The 16,640-nt window shown below is 51.1% G+C and overlaps 2 protein-coding genes across 2 annotated transcripts; one reads left to right on the top strand and one right to left on the bottom strand.

Moving 5' to 3' along the window:
- Positions 1-1,365: 1,365 nt before the first annotated feature.
- ATF4 (activating transcription factor 4) lies at positions 1,366-4,538 on the top strand. The gene is made up of 3 exons (XM_082498592.1): positions 1,366-1,556; positions 2,725-3,039; positions 3,604-4,538. The coding sequence occupies exons 2-3, from the start codon at positions 2,823-2,825 to the stop codon at positions 4,452-4,454; spliced, it is 1,068 nt and encodes a 355-aa protein (XP_082354718.1). The 5' UTR covers positions 1,366-1,556; positions 2,725-2,822; the 3' UTR covers positions 4,455-4,538.
- A 9,320-nt stretch (positions 4,539-13,858) lies between these two features.
- Positions 13,859-16,321, bottom strand: RPS19BP1 (ribosomal protein S19 binding protein 1). Its single transcript, XM_082499474.1, has 4 exons — positions 16,232-16,321; positions 16,000-16,140; positions 15,597-15,694; positions 13,859-14,623 (listed from the first exon to the last, which is right to left on the bottom strand). Exons 1-4 carry the CDS (start codon positions 16,278-16,280, stop codon positions 14,489-14,491), a joined length of 423 nt encoding a protein of 140 aa, XP_082355600.1. The 5' UTR covers positions 16,281-16,321; the 3' UTR covers positions 13,859-14,488.
- Between the last annotated feature and the right edge of the window lie 319 nt (positions 16,322-16,640).

Here is a 16,640-nt window from a genome sequence, read left to right as displayed (position 1 = left end):
TGCTGGGTTAGCCAGCTAAGCTGGCTCACTGGGGGCCAGACCAGCTGGTGGAACTGTATTGCTGGGATTAGGGTGGGGAAGAGGGCCGCTTTATTTCCTAGTAGCAAGTTGATTTAGATCAGATAAAACATAATGTAAAACTGCACTTTAAAAACTTTCCAAGGTGACGTTGCCCTTTACAGCTGCCAGGCTATATAGGTGATCTCTTAACGCTCACATCAGTCTGAGTAATGTCTGCACAGAGAAGCAACTGTGTCAGTGTGAAACTGCATGGGAGGAAGTTCTCATTCTCAGCTGGGGAATAACCAACTTCATATTCAGCTCTTGCATAGTTTCAAGTCACTCATTAGACTCATACTGTCAGCTGCTCAGCAGCATGGGTGTCCAGCGAAGCTCCACATGAACCACTCCAGGGCGATACTGCGCCGTGGCCACTGCGAAGCCGGCAGGCTCAGGTCAGAGACGCAGGCACCATTATGCACACACAGCCCGTGCCACGAAGCAGCCATAATCTGAGCTCTGCAGGTGTGAGGCAGGCAGGGAGGGAAGGCGACACTGCCCTGGGCTGACACGTTATCTGAGGGAGCAGCAGGCCACGGTGGCCCACCACCTCAGCGCTGCGGGGGAAGCCATGCCAGCGCCTCGGCCTGACCTCAACCAGACTTTGCGTAGAGAACAAAAAGGGCCGCTGGAAATTAAAGCGGGGCGGAACACAAGCTGCTTCCAGAGGGACAGGTCAGCAAAGGCGCAGGGCTGCGGTGACAAGCCCAGCCACCGCTCCCTTCCTCCTGCCCCCCCCCCAACCCCCCAGCCGCCATTTCCCTGCTCAGCTGCTCCTTCTCGCCCCCCTCTCCCTTCCCCTCAGCATCTGGCCTCCTTCGGGCCCCGGCCAATGACATCTCACAGGGCACGTGAACAACTCCCCTCTAGCCAATGAACGCCCCCCTTCCCACGTGGCGGTCAGCGTGATGCCGCCTATGCGAGCGCCCCGTCTTTGTTGGCGGTTAACCCGCCCCTCCCGACTCCGCTCCCCACGGAAGAGGGGGGAGGGCGTCCTCAGCTGCTCCGATCACGTGACGTGGCCTCGCCTGGCGGAGAAGGCGGGCGGCGCGGACGTACACCATATAGTCCCTCCGCCGCTGCTCCGTGGTGGAGTTGTAGCTTTTGTCCGTGGCTCCTGTGATTAACCATTAGCAGAATGGCAGGAAGGAAGCCCAGAGAGAGAGGCTACAGGCCGGCGGGCGCTGGCAAGAGGGAGGTGACGCTTAGCGGAAGGACACATCACAGCCGGATCTTGTTTTGCTTAAGGCGGCTCATATATAAAGACGTCGCGTGGGCGCTGCCACCTCATTGTGTGTCTGTTGCTGAGACAAGGGGTAGTGTGAGTGTCTGTGGGCGCAGCAACTTCCCGCGTGGCGCGGACCGGAGCAGCCTCCCCTCCCCTGGCCGCCATGGCTCTTTAAGGGCGGCAGGGCCAGCGGCGGCATCGGCCAGTGCAGCAGGCGCAGCAGCAGCGGCGGCGGCCTCAGCACATCCCCGGCATCTGCAACCATGGCGTGAGTATTGTGTGTGAGGGACGGGTATTCCCTCTCCTGTCTGTTTCTCGTCGCCCTCTTCTTCCCTTTTAGTGAGCTTCGGGGGTGGGTTTTTCACCTGTACGGTGATGGATATCTCCGGGGGAAAAAAGCACCCGGGTAATAAGACTGAATGGAGCGGGCATCCTTGTGTGGGCTTAACCTCTCTAGGGGCGGCGGGTTTCAGAAATGGCAGGAAATGCCATTTTGGAAGAAACAAAGAGAAATTCTTGTATCCTACATCGTTCAAGAGAACTCGGTTCCCAAAAGCTGAGGGCTTTTCCATTTTATGGGCTTTTCGTAGTAGCAAGAGTAGTAGATTCCTGGGGTGGTGGTGAGGGGAGGCTTCTTAACCCCGCCCGGGCGAGTGCTGCTCTAGCTGGGGGCAAATGGGGCGTTGGATTCATCAGGGCTCCGAGGGTGTAAATACCACTTAATGCATCGTGCCGAGGAGGTAAACGAGGGCTGTTTATAAGCTGGTGGCAGTAGTCTAATCCTTTAATACTGTAGCGTTAAGTCTGCCCTGATCATCGGGAGGGGTTTCATAACTCTCTGGAAACGGGCGTAAAAGGTGGCCTGTGTGACACTGGGTTCGGTTCCTCGCCCAAACGCCCAGTTTTGTAAGTGGGCTCATATCGGAGAGGTCCGTTGTCCTTTCCCCACCCCGTTTTTATCGCGGTACCCTCGGTACTTGGCAGGGCGCAGCCCGGTGAAGCTCCGCAGGCGCCGGGTGCTGAAGCCCCGGTGGAAACGTGGCAAGATACAAAATGGCGGCCGGGGAGGGAGAGGGGGGTGGGGGTGGGGAGAGGGACGCGGCAGGATCGCGAAATGGCTGCGGCTGCGGGCGTGAGTCAGGGCGGCGGGTGGGCGGGGCCGGGCGGCGGCGCGGCCCATATTTGGGCATGAGGAAGGCGGGCGGCCCTCGGTGGGAGACCGGGCAGCTGGAGCCGGCGGCTGGCCCTGGCCAGCCTTCAGCAGGAAACTCAAAGGCTTTGTAGAGATGCTGGGCTGCAGGCTAACAGCAGCCCCGAAAACGGAGAGGTCGTACGAGTCTATAAAGAGTACCACCATGCTTCTTAAAAGGGCATTGCTTTTAGAAGGCTACTGTGCTGGGCGAACAAGTACTGATGAACTAAAGTTCTTTTTGCAGGTTTTTCAAGGCACCGCACAGCAGCATTGCTGTAGTCGACAAAAAGACCCTCTACTTGTCTACATCCTTCGACATCAAAGCATTAAAAACTGACGAAGATGAGCCTCTTGAACAACGAGATGCTGTTGGGGGATTCTTTATCCCCCTTCAGCCAGCCGTGTTCGGTGGCTGAGGAAAGTCTGGGACTCCTAGATGACTACCTGGAGGTGGCCGAGCCCCTCGGTTCGCATGGGTTCTCCAGCGACAAGGCTAAGGCAGTCTCCTCCAATTGGCTTGCTGTGGACAGTTTAGGCAACACCATAGATAGCAGCCAGGGTAAGGTATTATTTATTTGCATAAAGTACATCAGTTACAAGGGCACATAATATATTTAGTAACATTCCAATTAAAGAATTAAATTGCTGGGTTTTCATAAATGTGAAGGCAACCTCACATGCATACTTCTGCCTGGAAAGTGTGCGTACCACTCTGCTTGCACAATACAGAATTGCTGGTTACCGGACTGGCCTATGGTAAAGTGACATTTGTGTTGTCCTTTTAATAACATACCACTTATTATTGTACTACCCCCTGGCAGAGGTCACAAGAAAAAAGCATGGCTGTATATTTCAAATGGCCCTGAATTCTTCTGGTGTTTGAGTAAGAGGGATGGAATGTTGGAACAGCTGATGGCTTAACATGTAACCCACAGTCTCATGCAGCTAAACGGCAGGGAGTTTTTTCCTGATTGTTGAATTTTTTCATACCAGTGTATGAGAGAGAGAAGACGTTAAAAACATGAATTTCTAGATTGTTCTTGGAAACTTGAGTTGCATTGGTTGCTGGTATATTGAAATGGTGGGTTTTGTGTTTTTTTTTGTTTTGTTTTTTATTGTGCAGAGGATGCCTTCTCTGGCATGGAGTGGATGGTGGAGAAGATGGATCTGAAGGAATTTGATTTTGATGCCCTGTTAGGTATGGAACACCTGGAAGCCACCGTCTCACCAGACGAGCTGATGGCCACGTTGGAAGACACGTGTGATCTCCTATTTAACCCTACCATCCAGGAATTTCACAACAAAGAACCTCCACTGATAACTGACCTAATCACCCATCTCCCTGAAACTCCAATTGGAGCAGATCCAATGGCCCCATTGGCTTCCCTTTGGTCTTTTCCCCTTTCCCCAGGGTCTCTGACTTCCACTCCAGACCATTCATTTAGTTTAGAACTAGGTAGTGAAGTGGATGTTCTGGAAGGAGAAAGAAAACAGGAGGGCCCCACCTTTGTGGTAGTGATCACCAAGTCTGAAAAAGAGGAGGAGAACCATTCCGATGATAGTGGAATATGCATGAGCCCAGACTCCTACCTGGGAACACCCCAACATAGTCCCACCAATTCAGTTGGATCCCCCAATGGCAACCAGTTCCCTACAGATGCCAACTGTGGCTCTGTGCGGTCCAAACCCTATGATCATCCTGCAGAGAAGGCAGTGTCACCAAAGGTGAAAGGAGAGAAGAAGATAGATAAGAAATTGAAAAAGATGGAGCAGAATAAGACTGCTGCCACGCGTTACCGGCAGAAGAAAAGGGCAGAACAGGAGGCGCTGTCTGGGGAGTGCAGAGAGTTGGAGCAGAAGAATCAGGCCCTGAAGGAGAAAGCAGATTCCCTTAGTAAGGAGATTCAGTACTTAAAAGATCTGATTGAAGAGGTCCGCAAGGCCAAGGGCAAAAGAGCTAGAGTCCCTGAGTAGGGTAGTCAGCAGTTTTTATGTGCATGTATATAAGCTTGCTGCTAAAGCTGTGTATTGCTGTCTAATAAATTATTTTATAGTAAACTTGCAATTCTGGTGTGTGATAACTGGGTACCTGTAAAATAAGCATAACTTGCACCATACCTAGGTGCGAATACAAACGCTGTAAGCTGTTGAGTTTGCTGCTCATGTCTTCAGAGGAGAATGCAGTGTTGCCGTGTGCTGAAGATCTTTGCACACCGACCAACAAAGACTAGATGTTGAGAGGGTTTTAAGTATTTAGACTTGGCAGAATGGATGTAATTTCTGAAGGAGGTAAATGGTCCAGAGTACAAAATGTAGGGGGGGGGGGGGGGGGAATTTCGTTGTGAATGTAAGTTGGAAGAAATTGGTAGCTTGCTAGGAGATGGCTCCAGAGGAAGTAACAGCAGTGTTAAACTGGCTCTGGTTTCTCATCTCCCTGTGCATTTGGAGTAGATGTTTCCTAGCCCAGGCTGGTGGGCTTGGGACAGGGGTTGCCCTCATGGGGTGGGGTTAGTCTTTGTGCTCTTATTTATGGAAGGCACTCATCTACAGAAGTGTGATAAAAGGTTAATTCAGACAGCTGCTGAAGAGTCAAATATTAAGGTATAGACATAATTGGACTTTTACTTGAGGGAACAGGTGAGTTAGTCCATAAAGCTGGTTCAGCTCCAATAGTAGAATCATAGAATGTCAAGTCCTGAGGCAGGCCTGTGGCCAGCGAGGTGCTGAAGCAGCCTGTGTGTGTGTGGGGGACGTGGGTGGGGGTTGTTGACATGGAGCTGCAGCTTGGCTCCAGGGACCAGCGCTTCTCATTGGGGCCGTGCTTGGTGAGGTAACAAGCTGGTGCTGGAGCCTGGCAACAGGAAAGATGTAACAGGGAAAGGAAAACCCAGCCCTGCTGCAATGGTGTCTGTCTATGAGGTGCTGCAGAGAACTGACACAAAGATGGCAGGCAGGAGTCTCTGCAGCATGGTGGTTCCTGCCTGTAGATAATTAGTGCCTCCCTGTTAGTGGGTAAGTTTATAGTCTAGCAACTCAATGGAAGGAAATCTATTGTGGTTGGTTCTAGTTCTATGAGGTTCTGAACATTGTAGAATCGTCTAGATTGGAAGGGACCTTTAAGATCATCAAGTCCAACCATCAACCTAACACTGCCAAAACCACCACTAAACCATGTTCCTAAGCACCACGTCTACCCGTCTTTAAATATCTCCAGGGATGGTAATTCCACCACTTCCCTGGGCAGGCTGTTCCAATAACCTTTTTGGTGACAAAATTTTTCCTAATACCCAATCTAAACTTCCCCTGGTGCAACTTGAGGCCATTTCCTCTTGTCCTATCATCTCTTACTTGGGAGAAGAGACTGACCCCTACCTCACTACAACCTCCTTTCAGGTAGTTGTTAAGAGCGATAAGGTCTTCCCCTCAGCCTCCTTTTCTCCAGGCTGAACAACCCCAGTTCCCTCAGCCGCTCCTTATAGGACTTGTGCTCCAGACCCCTCACCAGCTCCATTGCCCTTCTCTGGACATGCTCCAGCACCTCAATGTCTTTCTCGTAGTGAGGGGCCCAAAACTGAACACAATACTTGAGGTATGGCCTCACCAGTGTTGAGTACAGGGGGACAATCACTTCCCTAGTCCTGCTGGCCACACTATTGCTGATACAGGCCAGGATGCTGTTGGCCTTCTTGGCCACCTGGGTACACCCGTGGCTCATATTCAGCCAGAAAACCAACACCCCCACGTCCTACTCTGCTGGACAGCTTTCCAGCCACTCTTCCCCAAGCCTGTAGGGCTGCATGGGGTTGTTGTGACCCAAGGGTAGGACCCAGCACTTGGCTTTGTTGAGCCTCATACCATTGGCCTTGGCCCATCGATCCAGCCTGTCCAGATCCCCCAGTAGGGCCATCCTACCCTCAAGCAGATGATCACTCCTGACCAACTTGGTGTCATCTGCAAACTTACCGAGGGTGCACTTGAAGGATCAGAGGAGTTCCACATCCAGTGTGGTTGTACTCTCCTAATAGAAGCTTCAAGATTTGGGACGTGCCATTTTTAATAGTTTGTGTGTGATATTTTTATTTTTTGGCCACCAATACCCAGATTTAGCAGCACCTAATCCCTGCTTGGCCTGCTGGAGCCAGCTTTGGCATGTGGACGTGCACATCCTTCCCCGAGGAGTTAAGGTTCCTTCTCACTTGCACCGACACGACCTGGTCAGCTGCCCAGCCCAGGCACCTGCACATCCCAGCCTGGCTGGTGCGCACACCCGGTGCAGTGGCTTCAGGACCAGCCTCATCCAGCGCTGGGCTCCAGCCAGTCCCTAGCGTTATTTAAAATAGAAAATTGTCCAATTTGCAGCCTCGTGGGGGTCCTGGTTTCGGCCGCTTAAGCTCCTTGTGGCCTCACGCTAGTGTTGCAGTCCTCCATTGCCCAAGCCATGAGCTGATGTGTGACGTGGGACCTGCTGCATGAAGTCCCTCCATGGTGACTTGACCTGTCTGTGCTTAAACCTGATGACTGGGTGATGTGGATGTCATTTAAATTACAGCGAAAAGTCTCCCTGTCGGGAGTTAGGGCTCCTGCCCCATTGAAAGCAGTGTGGGTAACTGACCCTCACCTTGGGTTTTGTGAGACAGCAAGTTCCCTGCTCTTTAAGCGGTCTTAGCCTGGACTCCTCACCTTCACAAGAACATACGCCCCATCTCCCACCTCCTGGGCAAGAGCTCTGGCCACTATCTACTATACAAACGGGAAAAGCTGCAAGTTGGCAGGCACATTCCACTCCTGTTTTGTTCTCCAGAGCTTACTGGTGACAGCATGCAGGGACAAGGGACTGTTCGTTTTTGGGAGGTAAAGCAACTGGATAGGTTTCTTTCAGCTCAACTGGACCTGCAAGGCTGGTGATAGGGATGGTTTGAGGCAGGAGAGCCCAATGAGCAGGACAGTCCTGCCCTTGACGGGTCAAATCTGAGGTGACTCTTAATGTGCTTGGTGTCAGCTGAGCCACAGGAAACATAATAGGAGCAAGTGGCAGAGCAAACCCCTCCTCTCCTCCCCAAACTGACCCCCCACCCCTTTCCAAACCCGAGGCAACCACCTCTGCTTCCCTTAGAGCCATGGCAACTTCTGCTTAAACCCGGCATCAGGAACCCTGGGCTGCGGGGGCAGCGGGTGTATATTTTGCAGCCCTTACTCAGCTCACCCAAAGCCTGGAAGAGACGTCAGTACATGTATCCCCCCAGCCCACCCCATGGCGGGGCCGCCTCTGAGCCACCCCTGACTAAAATAATTCCTTTCCTTGAGCCCACGCTCTGCAGGCAGACGAGGCAGCGTCCGTGCTGGCCAGTAAATACATGATTCTGGTTTCTACAGCTCTCCGGAGAATATGTAGCTCCAATTGACGCTCACTCCAGGGAAGGAAGATCAGAGCTGGAAGAGGAGGCAAGGAGCGCGTGACGCGGCCGTGCTGCTTTGCTCTCTGCCCTGCGTCCACGTTTGTGTTTTATAGGTGTCCTCGCAGGAGAACCAGAAACCTGCCCTTAACAGGGCGGTTGGTGTCGTTACCCTTCGCCGGGGCTCTGAGCTGGCAGCTGCGCAGAGGCAGCCAACATGGCAACCTTATGCAACGCCTGCTTGGAATGACGCCGTGTTTCCATACTTAGAAGCTGAGTTAAGATTTTACGCTGGCTGGAGATTAAGGGCTGACTCTTCCTCTGCGTTTTTTCGTTGAGCCTTTTTCCCCTCCGGGTTTGCGTTCGGCGCAGCCCAGCAGTGCGCCGCTGCGCTCTGCAGCCCAGCGGCTTGTCCAGCCTGCGGCACGCAGGAGGCAAGGAACGCCGAGAGCACCGTCGCCTTACCGACCCCAGACCCGCGGGAGAAGCAGCCTGGTAGCCTCCTGCCTGGTGACTGTTTTTAACATCTTGCAAACTGCAGGAGCTGTCACCTTTATTTTATTTCTTTTTTTTTTCCTCGCAGCCGCTCCAAACAAATGCGTTGCCGTTGAATCCTTGCGGCTTGCGTACAGCGTGGTACCATGTCCAGAAATCGATTGCGGCACGTGAAATGCAAAGCTTCGCCTATCCCCCGGAGGAGCCCACTTCTTCTGCCTACTTGGAAAGAGCAGAATTCCCCCAGTCCACGCTATATAAAAGCTATTTGAATCTGAACCTGGCGCAGCTGACAGGATTTCTGTCTCGGGTCATTTTTCCTCTGAATTAAGGGCGGTGAAGTGGACTTCACAGATCCCCGGGGCTGCCCATCCCTTAGCCGGTGTTGTACATCATGGTAAACGGGAGCGCAACATTCGCACACGTAACCAAACAACCCCCAAGCGGCTCGCAAAGCCGCTCTGACAATACGCGGCTCCTTCTCACGAGCTCGTTTCTGCTGTTATCACGATATTTATAACTGCCTTCCTCCTCGCCCCGCCTTTAGAGAGACCCGGGTGCTTGCACTTCTCTTTGCGAACGAAGAGAGGAAACCACCACTGCCGGATGACTTCTTCGCCTGCCCGCGTGGAGAACCAGATGCACCTTTGCAGCACGCCTACAAAAATAAATCCCCAGCTGCAGCTTTGGGGAATGAAGAAAGAGCCATGATAAAAATCTTCCAAATCGCTTTTGCCCTGGCAGAAAGCCCAGAAATAGCTGCAAGGACAGGCTGTCCTCTGGGAGATGCGTGCTCCCCCCAGTGCTGCCGAGCTGGACCAGTAGAAAGAAAATGTGGGTTATTCTGATGGAAACAATTTCACACAGCGGTAGTCCGGTCACAGCCCCCTCTCCCCTCGCTCCAAAGCCATGTTGTCCCCAGAGAGGAGTCACGTGCCTCTTGAAAAAATACATTCCTTGTCTCACCAGTGTTTCCCACAGCCTCCTTAAGTATCGCCTCACTTTTTTTTTTAGGTATGGTTCAACTTCTGTTCTTCGTGTGTCCATATAACTTTCTCTGTCTTAAGATGTCCCTTGCTTTCTCAGCCCTCACTGCAGCCACCCTTCTTCTCCGCTTACTAAACCTGTTTCTAATTCAGAAAGCCTTTTTTTGAGGTGGGAAATCTATACGTTTCTGGCCAGGATAGCACTAGTTTTATCTTTCCATAGGCTGAGGCCTTCAGAAACAACAGGATCTATATTGTCCTTCCTATAATGCATAATTTCCATCTTGTGCATACTCATTTTTTCTTAATACGGTTCACGTAGCTTCTGGAGACAACCTACCTTCCTCCGTCCTCCTGCTGTATTCACAGCCCAGCACAAATACTCCCGTTACACTTAATTTCCAGTGCAAATGCAGTCTTGGGGTCTTACCACGAGCACCCCTTGCTGGGCCAAAAATGCTCGTCTTTGCTGACTTTCCCACTGAAATGCTTCAGGCCCACAAGTTGGCCCTCGTGAATTAACAGAGGAGCTCAGTCCCCCGACCCAGGCAATACTATTTTGGCTGCTCAGGTATCCCAGGTATGCCGCCTTTGCATTATTTTCAGCACGCTCATGCAGTGTCACAAGCCACCGAATGAAGCTGGCTCTACCCACAAGCTCCAATTTCCCTATTACATAGGTGCATGTTCTCCAAGTAATGGCTAGCCGCCTCTCATTTCTCCTTCAGCTGTTCTTTTCCTCTCTTTTACACGTACACACCCTTTTAAAAAGTGGCAGGGAGCGAGTTCCAAGCGCGGCAGACGCGTCAGCTTAATTTATATCGGGCAGAGACTCTCCCAGGTCTGTAACTCCTCTGCATCTCCATTGCGGCGTGCAGACAGCCGGAGAAAGAGACCTAGTCTTTGCCTCCCATTAAAGGAGATAAATGATCTTGCTGGCACGCAAACGGTGCAGCTCAGGACAGACCAGCTTGGCTAGATTACTGGTTAGCCCTGCCAACGGCTAATTTGTTCAGAAAAAGGTGCACGTAACCCTGTAGACAGCTGCAGAGCAGCCTCCGTGCTTTTTATTTCCCCTGCCCCCACCAGTTAGTGGTTGGCACTGTTAATCCTATTTAATGTAACTATGGATAGACATGCAAACCTTTAATCCATCTCAAACCTACTAACCCTTCAGCCTGGCTTGGCTGGAGCTCCACGTTTTGAGCTGTACGCAGGCATTAGGCAGCCTGCCTTCTTTTGCACTCCTCGTTTTTAATTGAATTGATGGGTCGTCTTCTCTCAAAATGAGAAGCTTCCTTTTGCTGTAACCTTTCTTCTGAGAGTTATTCAGGGCACTGCTGCTGTGTGGGCTTTCTGCAATAACCAGTCCCTTACCCAAAGCATTCAGGAGCCCATCAGTGTTGTAGGTGCTGATGCTGTGTTGGTCATCAGCAAGACCGAACTGGAAATCAGTCATGAAAAAGAAACTGGAGACTGAGATTCCCAAAGGCTTTGAGGACCCTCCCCTACTGGTTCCCCACCACGGCTTTTTCGGCATTTCAAGTCTTGTTTGCCTGCGCAGGTTTTACAGTTTGTCTTTGTTCATTAGCAGCCAGGTTTGTTACTGCTATGTCATTTCAGAGGCAAGAAGTTGGTTAGCGTCCTGAGCAAACATGTTTTCTTGGTTTACATTTGCAGCTCTCCCCTCTCCCGACACACATGTAACACTGACATTAGCTGTTGCTGCTCTCTACACTAAAGACGTAAAGACTGGCTGACACAGCAGAGGCTGCGTGGGCTTATCTTAGCTTGTACCCCTAAGAATAAATTTTCCTGTTTGCTTTCCATTCACATAACGAGGGAGCAATAGGCCATTAACTGGCCTGATGGATCTTATTCACAATAAGCTAGCTCAACACGGAGCATCTGGGAACTATTCTGCGTCCTCTCAACAGTTTCCCTGGAAAGGTTCTACCACATTAATGACACTCCAGAGCTTTGATTTGCATTTATATTAAAGCCGCTGCTGCCGCCTCCCTTTCTGACTCCCTGCTGTGTGTGGGTGGGGATGCACTGTAAGATGGCACCCTCCTCCTTCTTCCCTAGCTCGGCTACCTCTGCTTTTTGCTGCAGGATGCTCAGCCAGTGTCGCAGAGCTGGGAAGAGAGCCAGCAGCCCAATGAGCTCAGCCAGCACGTGGCCCTCACCCCGCAGCAGCAGGACACCTCTCTGTGACGCTGCTCGCAGCGGCGCAGGAGAGAAATGCCATCCTGGAGGTCTGAGGGTTGCAGGCTGCAGCTTCCAGCGTGGGAACCAGAGGTTGGAGGCCAACTAGGAACAGCAACTATGGCAGCTGCTCCTTCCCTAACCCACTCTTCTCTCTTTTGTGGAGCAGCAAAGTCTGGCTGCGAGGAACAGAGAGGTGGTACAAGTTGCTTGAAGATAGCCACCTTCTGGGGTCCCAGCAGAGCCAAGGAGCTGGGATGCTCTAGGCATGACTAAACCATAACATAGACAGTTGGGAGTGTAAGAAGGTGCTTAGCTTTAGCTTACCACCAGGGACGTGCAACAGGCTGGTTTATTTACCCCCCTAGCTTGAAGACATTGCCCTCGGGCACCAACTCCTGTCCTTACCTACCCAGCGTGCAGGTGGCACTGCTGTCCTTTCATAGGAGCTCCCGCTCTGCTAGAGAGGGGGGAAAATCAAGGCTAGAACATGCATCTTTTTGCCCTTGCAGAAGATGGTTTATCTGGAGCCACACGTTCACTTCTGCTTGCTTTTCCTTCCTCACGCAAAATAGTGTTTAATTTATTTAAGGATACTGTTGGCTGTATAACCAAGTTTGTTTTCAGATGTCAAAATCCAGTCAGGTAGCTTTACCCTCATTGCATACAGCCACAAGAAGCATGGTTCATTACCTGTGTTGGCCCTAACAGTCTTTCCAGCCAGTAATGAGAGCTGCCATCCAACTTTAAAACTCCACAGATCTGGGTGTTATTATCCTTGGGGAAAACTGCTCTGGGCCCCACTTTAAAGTTCCTCATTAACTTTGAGAGAACAGTTTTCCTGTTTGCTTATATTTGCAAGCAAACAAGCTGGGTTTTGTACAAAGAGGGTGAACCACATTACCCTAGTGATCCTTTCCAGGGCAACAAAGGATGGTTTTGCTTTCCTTACCCTGCAGAAGAAGGGCCCAGAAGGTGAACAACCACAGAAACAAGGGTGCGTAGGAGGAACTGGTAGAGGAGGCGCAGGGGGTGACATGAAGGACTTCTGTAAAGGAACTGCCAAATATTGAAGATGAGGGCTTGAAACAAAATAACACACCGGAAATCTACCTCTTTCAAAACTCAAGTTGTGGCACAGCCAGCTTCTTCACATTGTTAATTGTCTCCACAACACCTCCACACAGAGCTGCGTGTGTTAGACCAGCTCACACACACTGCAGCAGGCACAGAGCACAGAAGTTTTAAGGAAGCATGTGCTGCATACACTGTTTGCTCAACTACTTTTTCAAACAATAGTGTTTCCATTCTTTTAAGAAGCAAACAGTCATTCTCTCTTTTTTTTTTTTTCCCTCAATTTCAGGAGTAAGAACAAACTGAAAAAGAAGGGAATTGGTCTTTGAACTGTTCTATATTTACCATTTTTTGGCTGCAGATAGTTGAACTTGATCCTATTACAAGAAATCCCTTCCCCCGTGCTATTACACAATTTCCAGTACACACACTTCAGTATGTTCACTATTTCCCCTGTCTGGACCTCATACATCTGGGTGACCTTCCCTCCCATGCAGACAAGAGGGAAAGAAACACAACAGAGGAAGCACAGATTTAAAGAGGATGGCACCAGGAATAGTCATCAGAGGGCAGGAAAAGGATACCAAATTCCCATCAGCGCCGACATCTAAGCAGCTCAGGTCAGCCATGCCCCTTGCAATCAGCTCCTGAGTTTAACCAAAGCTTGGCATTAATCCTTCTCCTTACCCCCTTGTTTTCCAAAGGGAACACACTTCCCATCTTCTTAGGTAAGGGGCAGGAAAGGGCAGTAGCAGGAGCTCCCCAGAACACATACAGTGGTTTAGAGGCCGTGTCTGAAACAACACTCCCACCTGCTGGGCCCTCTATTGGTTGCAGCCAGGAATTTAGCAGGAGTCTGATAGGAAAAAAAAATTCCCTTCAACCCAGCACCACAACTGCTGGCTTAGAAGGTTTTATCTTCATGCTGAGGCTAACATCTGGGTCACAACCCCTCCTGGCTACAGGAGCTGGCAGCGCCCAGCCACGGTGCCCTCCTGGCGTGGCTGAACCCGAGTGGGAGGTTTAGGTGTAAGCATCCAAAGGACAACTTTCTCCACACAAAGCCTCTTCCTTGGAGAGGGGAGAGCGTGAGCAGGCAGAACAGAGGAGTCATCTCCATTCCAACCTGCACTCTTTGAAGGCCTGAGCATGTCAGAGAGAAGACTAAATACACATGTCAGCATGAATTCATACAACTGAGTCATCCTGAAGACCAGGATGCTTGGATCAGAACAGTGACATGGTTTGTCTTCACTAATCACAGCCTGTCATAATAATTGCTATTACAAAGGCAAAGAGAGGCAGCGTCTGCCACAATTATTTAATCAAACAACATACAAAAAGTTTTTGCAGTGACTGAAAAACCTGACAGAGGCTGTAATAAGAACAAAAACTGCAGGGCTATTCCGGGTGAACAGTCTTTCAAAGCATCCTTCCTTTCCAGTGATTCATTACTGCTGGTCTAAAACATTTCTCCATTCAGATACAGTACTTTAAATGCTCCCTGCCAAATAACACAGGTAGCAGAAGCCTTACATCCTGAGGAAGGGGAACAAGACTTCTATTTGGCTTGGTCCACCCTTCTACATCAAGAATGCAAGACATGCTGGCTGGAGGGAGATAATTGTAAGGTCAGTGCATCTCAGAGCCAAAAGAACCTCCATGGCTCCAGCTGGCCAGTAACGAGTTCTGCACAGATGCAGAGTTACTCTGAAGTGTGACATTAAATCACCTGCTGATAGAGGCACACCTCCCGTGTGCCATCTCAAACACGCCGAGGAAACGGCCAGTCCTGCGTCCAGAACACTCAGCTGCAGAAAGGCTGGAGCTGTGAGAATCCCTGTCACGTTGTTTATGGTCTCCCAAAGTATTCTCTTTCAAATCTACGGAAATCTTCCTCAGTAAAGACAGTGCCCTCAGATTTCTTCTTTACTACCTTCTTTGGAGGCTGATCTTTGGACTTCCTGCCTCTGTTCTGAGCAAGAACCTTCAGACAACAAAAAAGGAAAAAACAGTCATGGTAATCCAGACCAAGCCACAAAATGGTGATTTTCAAGCTCACCTGCAGCACTCCCACTACTCTGCTGGTACCCTGCTACATACTGGAATGCCTCCAAAGAAAAGTGAGAGGCAATCACTGCTGTTAACCAAAGGAGGTCACTGGGACAACAGCAAATACCAACCTACTATTTGGAGTCAAATACGAAAACTACTCTCTGGTAACCGTCACAGAGATAGAAACACTGATTTCAACTCAGACATTTCTGAAACTGTGACCTTATTTTATCCTGTCTCTCCACAAGACCACCTGAAAACCCACCAAGTTGGTGGGATTCCCACAGCATTTTCTAATACACCATCACCTCCTTTCACAACCTCCAGGCTAAGAAACACTGCCTAAACTACTTGGTTTGCTTATGTAAGTTAAAAGCTCATATCTCAAAAATAGATCAAGATTTTAGCAGTATCAGCTACTCTCCTCTTCAAATCATGACATGGGACTATGTTTTGGGGAAGACCACTGGTTAAATTCTCAGGTTATGAGAAACACCATTCAAGATGCTATGAAATTCCTATTACATGAGCCAGCAGCACATCTGGCTCCTTGCTAAACAGCCTTCAGCTACAGAGAAGGACAAATCAAACAGTAAGGAGAAGGTCTGAACAGGGTTTCTTTGCCAGCTGAAGCTACGAGGTATCTTTGGTAATTAAGCAAAGCAAACAGTTGTTAGTAGATTTTAACTAGTATCAGAGAACATTCATAGGGGGCAATATATCAACAAGAGTTTAAAGCTTAGTAAGTTGCTTTGCAAGTGCACACAGAAATTCCTCGAGGTCACTTCCAGACATAAACTTAACTCCTTTGCACAGGATCTTGGCTGGAAGACCTGGGGATGATTCCCATTCACCCACGTTCCTCAGCAGAAGCAGACCCCCAGAGGAAGAAGTGACAGTCTTACTTGTTCTGTGATGGCTTTGTTTGCAACAAATCGTCCCTTCAACATGTACTTCAAGTTTGCTGTCAAGTGATTCACGGGCTTCTTCTTGTGATACTCCTCTAGGTCAGAGCAGAGCAGGACAAAACACATCAGATGCTCATCCAGGCAGCATGCAAGGAGAGACACAAGGGGATCAGCCAGGACCCGGGAGAAAGATACACTGCTGCAGCTCAGGGATAGGGGTGCTTCCACAGATCAGGCTGTGTTTAAGCAGGGGATACCAGAAGGGCACTCAGGAGGACGGGAAGGGATGAACACAAGCAGCCGGGGAGTGGTCTGCGGGACACCACGAGGGGACCCGGTGCGAGGGTTGTGGAGGGCGGCAAAGCTTCTTCCCCCCGCCCTCCTCGGAGCCGGGACTCACCTATCGCCGACTTCACGACTCTGCCTTTGACCGTGGCCTTGTTCTTCCCGGGCTGCGGCGCCGCCTTCCTCCGCCTCGCAGCGCCCGCCGCCCTGGGGCCTTCCTGCTCCTGCTGGAGTCCCGGCGGGGCATTTCCTTGGCCTGCAGCGGCAAGAAAGACGGAGTTACTCAAGCCCTACGCCGGGAATAACCCTCTCCCCACCCCTACAGCCCCCGGTCCCCGCGGGCCCACCCGGCGCCTCCAGCAGCTCCAGACCGCGCCGCAACAGGGAGGCCGACATGACCACGTAACCCACTTCCGTCTCGTCGCCACACTTCTGCCCGCCCGTGACGCCACTTCCGTCTCCGCAGCGCCACACTTCCGGCGCTGTGCGCGGCCTGGCGCGCAAGCGCAGAGGGAGCTGCGGCTGCTGGGGGGAGGGGGGGGGAGTTTGGGCGGGAAAGGCTGTGGCGCCATGTTGTGGGAGCCATGTTGAGTGGGGATCGCCTCAGAGGCTTCCTGAGCTAGCGTCGCCCACAGCGGGTGCGGCGCGTTCGTGATGGTGGCCTTTCCTTATCGCCCCTTTCTCCTGCCTCTGCGGCACATGGTCTGGCAGCCGGCACGCTGGCCCTCTGTGTTACACCCTCATGGAGCCACTGCA

The sequence above is a fragment of the Vanellus vanellus genome, assembly GCF_965231255.1.
Source record: "Vanellus vanellus genome assembly, chromosome: 1".
Taxonomy (NCBI): domain Eukaryota; kingdom Metazoa; phylum Chordata; class Aves; order Charadriiformes; family Charadriidae; genus Vanellus; species Vanellus vanellus.
Note: the sequence above shows the minus strand (reverse complement) of the source record. Positions and strands in the feature narration are given on the sequence as shown.

What these genes read in the sequence shown, in the direction of transcription:
- ATF4 (XM_082498592.1), top strand. Translation starts at nt 2,823, where the DNA reads ATGAGCCTCTTGAACAACGAGATGCTGTTGGGGGATTCTTTATCCCCC. An exon ending in CACCATAGATAGCAGCCAGG is followed by an intron (nt 3,040 to 3,603) that starts GTAAGGTATTAT and finishes TTTATTGTGCAG; the next exon opens with AGGATGCCTTCTCTGGCATG.
- RPS19BP1 (XM_082499474.1), bottom strand. Translation starts at nt 16,280, where the DNA reads ATGTCGGCCTCCCTGTTGCGGCGCGGTCTGGAGCTGCTGGAGGCGCCG. An exon ending in AGTCGTGAAGTCGGCGATAG is followed by an intron (nt 15,695 to 15,999) that starts GTGAGTCCCGGC and finishes GCTCTGACCTAG; the next exon opens with AGGAGTATCACAAGAAGAAG. An exon ending in ACAAAGCCATCACAGAACAA is followed by an intron (nt 14,624 to 15,596) that starts GTAAGACTGTCA and finishes TGTTGTCTGAAG; the next exon opens with GTTCTTGCTCAGAACAGAGG.